The 12,118-nt window shown below is 31.5% G+C and overlaps 1 protein-coding gene and 1 pseudogene across 2 annotated transcripts; one reads left to right on the top strand and one right to left on the bottom strand.

Moving 5' to 3' along the window:
• Positions 1–444: 444 nt before the first annotated feature.
• Positions 445–2,313, top strand: LOC148278740 (KRAB domain-containing protein 2-like; annotated as a pseudogene). The gene has a single exon (XR_015823091.1). The product of XR_015823091.1 is annotated as a KRAB domain-containing protein 2-like (transcript).
• A 1,828-nt stretch (positions 2,314–4,141) lies between these two features.
• On the bottom strand, positions 4,142–8,654 carry Phax (phosphorylated adaptor for RNA export). The gene is made up of 6 exons (XM_088230935.1): positions 8,422–8,654; positions 7,783–8,061; positions 6,775–7,129; positions 5,941–6,032; positions 5,579–5,765; positions 4,142–5,406 (listed from the first exon to the last, which is right to left on the bottom strand). Exons 1-6 carry the CDS (start codon positions 8,482–8,484, stop codon positions 5,075–5,077), a joined length of 1,308 nt encoding a protein of 435 aa, XP_088087061.1. The 5' UTR covers positions 8,485–8,654; the 3' UTR covers positions 4,142–5,074.
• Between the last annotated feature and the right edge of the window lie 3,464 nt (positions 8,655–12,118).

Genomic DNA, 12,118 nt, shown 5'->3' with positions numbered 1-12,118 from the left:
CAAAACATAAAATGACAATAATTATTAATATGTAAGATTGAAATAAAATCAACAATAGCCGTAAAATTGTGTATGTTAAATATCGTTAATTGTTTAAACAATAACTTCCAAAAAATAAATCAAATGTCCTTACATACGATCAAGTTTATTGCTGAATATTATTGCTAAATAAGAAATTAATTTACTGTAATATTTTGTACATACATCACAATATGAAGAGAAATCTACACTTTATACAAAACAATATTATACAAACCTTATCACATAATTATATAATTTACCGGTGAATTGAAAAGTTAAAAAATCTATTCCATGTTTCACCTACTTTCTCGACTAATTGATTTTGCATTATAGTAAATGTCTATTTCTGTACGTCTTTCCTTTTTACCATAAACAAAATAAATATAATTTTTCTCATTTGTACTTGCATCAATCTGAATAATAAATATTATTTTTATAAAAACCTTATAGTATTAACTGTTAAATATTTTCATAACATTATAATTGACAAATATATAATAAAAAGAAAAACTGTATTCAGTAATCTTAATATATTGGTAATATATGAATCATAGAGAATTTATTTCCCGGAATAAAGTTAGGGTAACAAAACATTATAGTGACAAATTACCTTATTTGAATTTCAGTTTGATATTTTGCCATATTTTAGATTCTATATTTATAAATCCTATTTAAAAATCACAAAGATTTTGAAATCCTTCATTACTCGTACACTATTATTTTTTGTTGCTTACGTTGCATATTTTCTTAAATTAAGATGTATTCAAAGACCAATAAAAATCTATCCAAAGGTCTATTTTCTTAAAACATCTTTGATTCATATACTGTTGATGTGAATTAATTTGCCTAATAAATTTAGATTGGTAGAAATAAATTTGTCTCTCTTTCAGAAGATAATAAATTAAATTGTGCAGCGTAAATAGGTAACAGTATTTGTCAACACTAACCTCAAATTTCTCTCGGGTAGCAAAAAGTATTTTATCTCCTCCAGAAAGCAGCTTAATATGATTTCGCTAATATGTAATGATATTTATTATAACACACTTTAAAAAAATATTTTCAGTGTATAGTTATATAAAAATATACACTAGTAATAAAAAAGCATTAACTTCACAGCATGTATAATGTAGAAGGCAAATTGTATGATTTCACATACGCCATCGTCCGTTTACAAACGCTCGCTGTTATAAAATATGCCTAAGGCAAAATGTAAATTGCCTTGTCATTATATAATATGCCACATTATTTGATGGACAATTCAAACGCCGTTTACAAACTGCTACGGCAAATTGAAGTATTTAGTTCTATTTCTTACCAGGCGCGGCGCCGCTGATCAAAACAAGAAAAATGGCATCGCGTAGTGATTGTGTGACACAAAAAAATATTGAAAACAGTGCAAATTCTACATGTGCAAAGGACTTTCCAGAAAAAAACTGTGATTTTAAAGACATTTATTATTGTGAATTAAGAAAATTTTACGATTCACAAATGGGGGCTGTGAAAAAGTCGTGGACAAATGACTAAGTTTTGAAGTTATTCGGCACGTCAAAAATGCTAAAGTGTCCATGGAATCTGATACTCAAAGGACTCCTGCGGAATATTATTGGTACAAAAAGTATGGCATAATGAGTATTGGTGATGTGATCTTATTCTAAAAAAGGACAGCCCTGAAAGTCCAACAGTCCGTGTAATACCTTTGGAAGAATATTATGACATACTGTTGAATGTTCATAGAGACTGTGGACATGGTGGTCGAGACAAAATTCAGTACCAACTTAAAGATAGGTTTATTATTGTGAGAAAGGCTATCGACTTATTCGTGTCATTATGTCCTATTTGTGAATCCAAACATAACATACCAAAAAAAGGTATTGTAACTAAACCAATTATATCTTGAGATTTTAATGAGCGGGGTCAGGTTGATCTGATTGACCTACAGTCAGCACTAGATGGTGAGTTTAAATGGCTTCTCAACTACCAGGATCATGGCACCAAGTTTATTCATCTCAGACCACTTTGCTCAAAAAATTATAGGAAGATCGCCATTTCGTGCTCTTTTTGGCTGCGAGCCAAAATCTGGTCTACGAAGTTCTAACATTCCCGATGGGATTCTTAAAAATTCTCAACTGAAGAACAATTACAAGATGTTTGTGATGAAAGACAAGTGGATGTTCAAGGACCATTAATTGATGTGTATGAAGTTATTCAAATACGCGTGTCTTCAGAAAATCAGACTACAAATTCTGATACTTCCAAAAACACAATTTTCATTTCAAATACAAGAAATAAAAATGAATCCGGGACATTGATTACTTCAACAAAAGTTGCACCTTCCATAGGCGAAGTTGTTTCCACTAATATGTTTCCAGAGAAAATGAATTTCATTTTAGATAGTTCTCTGAATGTAAACCCCAATGAACATTTACCAGTTGAGACTCGCGACTATTCTAAGCAAGTCACAACCAGTTCTGTTATCATATATTCTAACAAGTTAATTACGTCCCCTGTGCAAATTAATACCCCTATTTCAAATTATGATACAAATACTTGTAAATCTATTCAACCGCGAAGTGATTTATCAAAACACGCCTATGACAATGGAATTTCGCCAAATTCCATTATATTCATGTGATATTTCTACCCTTGATCCTGATTTGAGATGCATTGTTTGTCAAGATGGAACTAGTGAAGCTCACCAATGCTCTTCTTGTCTTAGACCAGTTCACACTATTTGCGGAGAAACAAATGATACTGAAGGTTACGGAGCAAACGTTCTGTGTTTTCTGAAAGGAATAAATCACATCAAGGCGTAAAACGAGCTGCAGAGAAAATTATTACTGATACGGCTAAGAAACTTCCAGCGCTAGACATAGAAGATAGTATTTTTCTGAACGTTCCAAAAGTTGATAGAGGGCCCACAGATAATAAAAATATAATGGGAAAAATATTGAATATGAGACAAGGCGTTTACTTAATTGGCACAAGTAGTGGGGTTATCAAAAACTGGTTTTCTCAACAAGAATTACAAATATCGTCAAACAAATACTTCGAAGAAATCCCGCCGAATATTATATCATTGAGAAAAGCTGTTTCCATAGAATCTTTATTTGGTGGACAAGGCTTTAGCAAATGTTTGTGCAAGCCAGCTAAAAGACAGTGCCAAAATAATCGATGCACATGTTTTAAAAAGAATGTTCTTTGTGAGTCCAAATGTCACTCAAGTTTGACATGCGCAAATAAATAATTTTTAGTTTTTTAATGCTATGTGTTCTAGAAATGATGAAAATTTTAATAGTGTAAAAGAAATTTAATAGTTTTAGAAAGAACCATATTGTTATCCATTTTACTCTTATTTTAAGACTTCATAGGTACCTGATTACTGAAATAAAGTCTGATTTGTCCAAACTGTTTTTTATGATGGTCATCCTACAATTACAATTAATGTTAAAAATATAACAATTGAAAGAGTTGCTAATTTGCCTTAGGCATATTTCATAACAGCGAGCATTTGTACACGGACGACGCCGTATGTGAAATCATACAATTTGCCTGCGACATATACACCACATGAATACTGAGAAAACTGGTGAATCAAAAATAAAATTAAAACCAAAACTATTTATGAGCTATATACATTAAAAAATTAATCATAGAATTCATATTATCAAAATTGTTTCTTTTTCTTTACATAAATTTGTTTCAATGACTTTACTAAATGAATTCTTGAATGAATTCTATATAATTACATTCTAAAACAGTGTTTAAAACCAAATTGTACTAATTTATACGAAATATTATCAGATGCATGATTAGATATCACGAACACGAATAGGCAAATGTTTATTCCACGCATGACGGTAAGCCAGCTTTACATATACAAGCATTTATTTTTTATAACTTACTGTAACTCGTTCAATAATGCAAAATGATCTCACTAATTATCCACAAACTTTATCCAAACACATTTACAAATACAAGTCGTTTTTTAGATATTTCTGTCATTCTCAGATTTCAATGGGATACTCGACAATTATTAACTGGGTAATGTAATATATATTTTATGTATTACATATGATTTTTTTTTATTTTACTTAACTTTGGCATGTTGATTAGATTAAAATTTTATTTAATTTTTTTGTAATAAACTCTGCCTCCTGCAATTATCTAAGGTCCACGATTTAAAAAAAACTGATTCATGTCTATGAAAATAAAATATAAACACAAAAATAATAAATTAATTTAACAAGAAAATACTCCGAGACTACATTTGAAGTTAAAATACTTAATGTATTTCCTTAAAAGGTTTACATTTTAGGTATAAAATATTACATACATAGTTACTATACCGAATTAGGTTCTAAGAAATATATGTATATATTTACAAATTAAAGTATATAGCCCAATTGAAAAGTAACACAACAGGCACTATGTAATAAGTGAACTCTCTGATCTTAACATTCACCTACTGTCTGAACACTTCCCACTTAACATAAGGGAAAGGTTTCACAGCAACGGTTTATTTAGCAACTCTCTCTTCTTTTATTCATGACACAAGTAATATTTTAGTAGCCATTTTGTCGGTGACCAATAAAAAAAACTAAACCAAAGTTTAAAAAAAAAATCCAAGAATACAAATAACTACTTAGTCACATACAAGTAGGACTTCTTTGTCAGTTCCTCGAGTTTCATCAAATTCAACTCTTTATTCGAACAATACTTTTCAAAACAGTGAATACAAATTTCAATTCAGCATTTAAATGCAATTATATTTTTTATGGAAATTCGATTTGTTTACAGCGAACATGTAGTCAGTTTTCCATTCCTGACACCTTAAATATATAAAATCTATAAAAGTTCACTATCACAATATTTTCAATATTATAAATATTCTCGATTTTTTGAACAATACAGAACTGTTCGAACAACAACTACTCGCAGCTGTAGTACTGTTTCGGATTTTTATTTTAAATGGAATAAAGAAGGCCCATTGTGACATAGACTTTACACTTTCAAGCGTATATAAAAGGCTCATTACCAGATTGAGACTTGTGCCTCAAAACAAGTCCATATCATCGTTGCACATAATATCTAGATAATCTTCATCGTAACTCGTGGAGTTGGTCGCCCTCGGGTCTAGGGGCATCGCAGACGGAAGGTGATTCTGGGGAAGTTGAGAACTGAGTAGGTTTCCCAGATTCTCAGCCACATTTTCTACTGTGTTAGAATGTGAGGAAAAGTGGTTAGTGTCTGCGTCACTGCTGCAGTCTCTGCCATCGGTAACTGGGGAGGGTGGAGGATTGCTAATGTGAATATTATCTTCGATCTGTTCTTTAGCCGCATTGATCCACTGTTCCGCTCTAGTTCGTATAAGAGGCAGTGCACTGTCTGGAAATAAAAATAAAATAATAAAAAGTGTAAAGCTACAAAAAAACTTAAACCATGAAAATTAAATTTGCATACGAGTGTGATTATTCTGAATGACCTTTTTGGTCCTTATCGCATGTTGTGTTTATGGAATTTAGATAGTAAATCTGAGTTTTAGTGAGTTATCACTTACCATTGAGATTTTGTTTAAGCTGCTCGACTTCTTGATACCTGTTTTTAGGTTGATATTTATTTTTTTTCTTATTATCTAGTCTAACTTGATCAAAAAATATTTTTTTCAAAATACTCTGACTGATATCATTATCTCTTTTTAAAAGGAAGAAATATACTCCCCCGGGAGTCCTACGCCTTAACCCATTCTGAAAAAAAAAAACATAACATCTTGATAATAATATTTCAAGTACCAGAAAATTAATAAGCGAACCATATAATTAAATTCAATCAATTCATTTAATATGTACGTTGCAAAATATATATTTCAAGGCAAACATAACATCAACAAAATTAACAATATATAAATATTTTTTTTGTTACCATAATCATCATTCCACCATCTTCTTCAATTCTTTTAGTCTCCTTGAAAAGTTCAATTGCTTTTTGTTTTCCAATATTTGTAACGGCTCGCACTGTAAGTAAATAAAATATTATTTTCATTGAACATGAATAGTATTTAAATTTTTTTCTTCCCCCTAAATGTACATTTTATTAGTACACAATATTTCTCCAATATCTTCCTCACCTGTAGCCAAAAATACACCATACACTACAAAACCCTAGTTTATTAGAGTATTTTTTTTATAAAAAAAGGGGTAAAAATGATCACCGGGCTCTATTTAATTTCAATTTAAAACAATATCCAGCAAATTACGTGTCATCTTCATCATCCCCTTATCCACACCTGATGGTGCATAGGGCACTGCATTGTTAAATCAAATGCAGCGTATCTTGATCATCTGATACAAAAAGGTAAGGTGATCAGTCTTACACAGGTGCCAGTCCAGGAACAGTGAAGTACCTAAATATCTAAAGAGCATACCTTTTTGAGGTGGTTTTATGACCACCTTTTCAAAACAAATATTTCATGTCAACCTTCACAGGAATCGAACCCGGCACCCCAAGCATGGTAGGCGAATGCGCCAACCACTGCACTAGGAAGTGGATTGGTTTTTCTCACTTGATTTAGTTTTCAGGGTTTTTACCTGAGTGCAGCCAACGAGTCAAAAATACTCACCCAGGATTCTGGTTCTATTTCACACACAGAACTGTATCCTTCATCAGCCCGAACACAGAATAATAATATACATTTAAAACTTGAGAAATTAGCTCTACTAAGAGTTTCGTAATGTATAGTTCCACTAGAGTACTTACTAATAATATTGTCTTTCGGTTCCCCGAGTTTCTCGGCAATATCCCGAGCCACATCTTCCTCCGGAGAACCTACTCCGAGGCTCAGATTCTCTATACTCCTTCCTTCTCCCCTCTCACTATCGCTCTCCTGACTCAGTCTCTTGCCGAGCCTCAGTTTTACATTTTTCCTGTCTGTATTATTTCTTTTGTTGCTATGCCTCTCCGCCATGCTGTCTCTCTCATCCGAATTGTCCTTGTCTAGCGGCTTACTGTTGTAATTATTATAGTGCTTGACAGTACTGTAGGATTCAACTCCATAGCAAGTTTTCTTTCTTGCGACATCGCATCCAATTAAATCCTCAGTCAGCGTGTCTTCCTGAGAATTAATTAAAATGTTTTATTCTATAAATGTATTTATGCTTTACTGTTTTTCTTGACTCTTTAATACCACACTGAAATCTCTAATTTGATACTCACTAGGATTCATTTGAGAAAACTATAATATTAAAAATGTTAGGCAGGACTAATCAGTGACGATTAGATAACACTGCAACCAATAATGCTGTATGTACCTTTAGATGCAGATAAGACAGTGAGAGTGAAATTTAAAATAAAAACCTTTTATAATTTATTTTTCTTCCCCACACTAAATACTTCATTGCATTAACAAAATGACAATACATAAATATGATGATCAAACTTTAACTTCAGGATCACTTCGAGGAAACATAAAATATTACTTAAATCACTCAAGTAAATGTTTTAGGCCGACGTTTACTGAATTATTTGTGAAAAGTGGATCTAAACACGTTAAATGTACGTCAATCATTATTAAACTAAATACATTATAATTATGAAAGTAAAATATAATAGATCAATTTCATCTGTTATAACAGTAGTTGGTAATGTATAATGTTACAAAATTAAATATATTAATGGGTGTGTAGGAAGTCAAATTGGGAGCTAATAATACTTTATATAATTTGTAAAAACTTCAATAAAATCAAGGTGTAATAAAATGCAACGCACCCCTGCAGTTTTGCACCATATTTTGTATTTATCTGCTTTTTCTCGCTGCAAACTGTCCATTCGTCTTCGATGATTAATTTTAATTTTAGGCTTTTTTGGTCTCAATAACCTAGGATTATCGCTGTCGGAGTCATCACTGGAAGATTCCTGTTCACTTTCATCAGATATATCATCTCGGATGTTCATACTCATTATTGAAGCCGGATTGAATTGAGATACGAAGTTGTCCGGCCGCGGTAAGGGTTTATACTCCACTTCACCGACATCTGAATCCGTTAGCTAAAAGAAGAAAATAAATAAATAACTTTATAAACTTCGTAAATCTCAAACAATTTTCTCAGAGGAAATTTGAGAACTATGTGATATATACCATCACTGATCCACAACGAACGTCTACGACCCCAAATTTCCAGCAGTTCATTACTCTCTCTCCCTCTAGACGTCTGTCGAAATATATCAATTATTACAACCATTGAAGAAACGTGGTTTAATACACAAACAGATTCATTTTCAAAGATATCACAAAATATTCAAAACTTGTATAAAATAAAACTTTTTTGGAATATCTTTCAAATTTCTAAGTTGGTGTAGAGATCTGTCAGTGATGAACTTGAGTCAAACTTAACCTCTAATACTTACTTCGCCTTCTTCGACGTCATTTTGGATATCCAAAATGGGTTCCTCTTCCATAGTGGACATCATTATAACATTCCGAAGTATTCTAGTAAAAAATACTTAATATACTAAACACTTCGACTTGGAAATAAAAACCCTAATCACAACTTCAACTGGCCCAGATAAAAAACCATAGAACACTTTTATGACTTTTCCACAGATAACTACGCAGCTTTTGTCTATGCTACACACTATCTAAAGATTCTAGTCATTCTAGGTTGGTACACAGTACCTACACTTTCAAGGTACTCACTCCACACTCTTGCCAAGCGTCCAGCGTTGCCATTGCTACCGATTTTTCGGTAGATCTACCGATTTTAGGAGCAGTCTACCGAATTCTATTGAAATTCTACCGATTTCTGTATATTTCTTGGTTTTTTTTTCATAGAACAAAATTTCAATACAAGTAAAACGAATACATGTTATAATAATTTATTGTTTCTTTGCTCACTTAGGTTGCCATATCTGTTGATTGTTGAAAAAAAACTCCTTATCTATTGTACATAAGTATATATTAATGAATTATATATTGATGAAATTAATTGGTTAGTATTGGTAAATGGTGATTCCCGGTTATTTTCAAATATATAATATTGTGGCATGATAAATCGTGACTATAGAATTCCATGAAATTATTGAAAAATTCATATATATCTTTGTCTTCAGTTAATTATCTATTTAAATTTAATTGAATCATTGTTTTAAGCAATGTTTTCAGTACTTCAGTTGTTAACAGTTTTTACATTTAAAGAACTTAAAAATATTAATTATTTCTTTGTTTGACCACAAAGTTTGACTGATGATTGTAAAAATGACCAGGACATAGAAAGATAGAGAAGACCCATCAATTTCAGGACCTGTATGCTGCAAGACGCTTCTACCTGCAAAAAAAAAACTATTTATACCGAGTCATTGACAGGCTTACAATACGCAACACTTTAATTTCCACAGAACGGGTATTAATATACATCATTGAATATATATTATGAAAATACATTCAACCGATGTACCTTTGTGCATAAAAAAATAGGTAACTTAGTGTGATTTCATTTGGCAACATACACTTCAATCAAAATATTTATGTCGTAAACCCTGAAATAATTTGTATGGTTACACAAAATACAGTATTGTTGAAATAGATATTAAAATATCAACATAACTTCAAATTAATGAAATAAGATTTACCCGTATTCTGGGCCAGTTTTGCAAGCCGGAACCAATATATTTTGGTGATTCCCATATTGCAGTCCTTTTGGTTTTTAATTGTTCATTTATCATGCGTTTTCGCCTATTTAAAGCAACGGCCTTAGACGAAACGGCGCTTTAATTTTGAACAACTGTCAAATTTATTTTTGCTCCCCTCCCCCCCCCCCAAATCTACCGATTTATTTTTCTGAATCTACCTATTTTCGCTTGATCCAGTCTGGCAACCCTGGTCCGAACGGCAAGCCAAACGCCGCCTACACGCTTGTGCTTTCAAAGCGCAAGCGTGTGGACACCTTTACATATCTTCAACTAAATAAATAATGAAATAGTCTAATGACGTAAATATTTTATTGAAACTCATATAAATATGTCCATTTTCACTACTTTCATTATCTATGTATTCATATAATTGGATAAATTATTGTGTAATTATTTTATATATTTCATGTAGAAAGGGAAAAACCTTTTTTTTTTTTAAATAATAAATTCTTTCAACTATTCTAGCTTAACGAAATAATAATTTTTGATAAAATAAATCCAAAGTGTATGTTTTACTAGTTTTTTTTTTAATAACACGAGAGGGATTGTTAGCATAGCCATCGGACAGCTTCCATTCATTAGATCAGACTATCCTAAACACCTGAGGGTTCCTCTTCAGTTTACCACGCCATAATTATACTATTTTTCAAGGTATTTTTACCAATGACGTAAAATATAATAGACATGTAACAAGTGCACAATAGATGGCATTTCAATTTGTGGGCAATTCCTTCCTCGCCTTCAATGCTTCAATCTCTAATGGACTTTTGCTGCGATCAGACGCGACACTACGAAGAATAATGCCGCCGTGTGATGAGAAAATGCTTTAATTACACTGTAACTGAGAAAAATAGAATTGATTTCTGCTTCATTTTTAAATACAATCCAATTCTTAGAATAAGTAGATTAAAGTGCATTTTTCAAAAGTTTGAAGTACATAAATAACACTGATAGTTGGGCACTAGTGTCGTTTCCTATGGTAACAATATAAATCAAAGATTATAAATATATGGAATAAATCATACGAAGTAAGGAAATACGTGTTGGTATTGTGATTTGCTCTTTTTTTTCAAATCGTTGAGGGCAACTAGAAGGCAACGCAATAAGTTCAAATTTTTTTTTATTTGTCAACAGACCATTTGAACCCAGATTGATGTGATTTTTTATAGTTTTGTATTTCTAAAATTACTTTGTGTGTGACGTCTCAAGTTCTCTTCCGCTTCTTCGCGGTCAGTACAGCCGATTGGTCCGTTGACTTACCGTAAACCCGAAATCTTTCACAACTCTCTTATCATTGGTTGATTCTAATGACGTCGTTCAAAAGAGTTCATCTTTATTAAAATATTTCATACATTTTCAAGAAACTTTGACGTACAATTTAATGCCCTGATTTTTACTGCAGGTAAGAAAATATTTTTTATACCTAATTTCCCGTGGGGCTGAACTTTCGTATTGTAACTAATACAGGAATAAAATGTCTCTACTAAAATATGTCAGTGGTATTTACTTTTTTATGAATCCCTTTGCACCATAGCAGTTTTTATTTGATCAATTGCTACAAGGGTTTCGAGTAACGACTTCGAAATATAAGAACAGGACTTGTGAATTTAAAAAAAAAAAATTAAGAAGTACTTTGAAAAAATAAAAATCCAAAACAAATCATAGATATAACAATTATAAACCGAAGTAAATTCAACAAAATATCTACATGCATAGCTAGAATCAAGTAAATTATGCTACATTACAAATAAATTCACATTGATATAAAAATTGTTAACTCAATTAACTGATTTATGTAAGCTTTACCACTTATAAGTGTTTACACAAGGAAGCAATCTTTTGCCAAATCTTGCATGAAACTAGATTTAAACTTTCTTGGACAAGTTTTAGCAGTGGCAGTCCAAACTTGAAAAAAAACAATGAAAAACCACCCAATATAAAGTCTATAACTAGGTATCTTTATAATCAGCATTTATGAGTTAGCTACTAAACAAAAAAACATTTGTATCCTCCTCCGTGATTGCTACAAATAGATGAGTCGTAATCACAATCTGATTTGAATGCAGCATGACTGGTCTATTTGTAGGAATCATAGCGGAAGATAAAAATGTGTTTTTAGTAGTTAACTCAAAAATGATAATTTTTAAGTAGTAGTAATTACCCCACAATCTTTTCTTCTTCGAGGACTTCCAAAAGTTAGAAGCACAAATTGTTTGCAATTTAATATAATTTATTCAATTAATAAACTGCCCCTTTAAAATTTAAAAATTCACTATTTGGTTGTATTTTTTATAAATATTTCAGTAAATACACAAAAAAAAATAGCATAATTTAGAATGGTAATTTTTATTAAAAATTACAGATCGTCCCTTCTACCGTACATACTACCGTATTTAACATGGATACATATGGATTC

Source organism: Micrasema longulum, unplaced genomic scaffold, assembly GCF_059751315.1.
Source record: "Micrasema longulum isolate JH-2025_06_02 unplaced genomic scaffold, ASM5975131v1 h1tg000831l, whole genome shotgun sequence".
Lineage (NCBI taxonomy): Eukaryota > Metazoa > Arthropoda > Insecta > Trichoptera > Brachycentridae > Micrasema > Micrasema longulum.
Note: the sequence above shows the minus strand (reverse complement) of the source record. Positions and strands in the feature narration are given on the sequence as shown.

Excerpts from the sequence above, each read along its gene's own strand:
- Phax (XM_088230935.1), bottom strand. The coding sequence starts at position 8,484 with ATGATGTCCACTATGGAAGAGGAACCCATTTTGGATATCCAAAATGAC. Across the intron at positions 8,062-8,421 it reads ATGACGTCGAAGAAGGCGAA|CTAACGGATTCAGATGTCGG; the intron begins GTAAGTATTAGA and ends TTCTTCTTTTAG. Across the intron at positions 5,407-5,578 it reads GCTTAAACAAAATCTCAATG|ACAGTGCACTGCCTCTTATA; the intron begins GTAAGTGATAAC and ends TTTTATTTCCAG.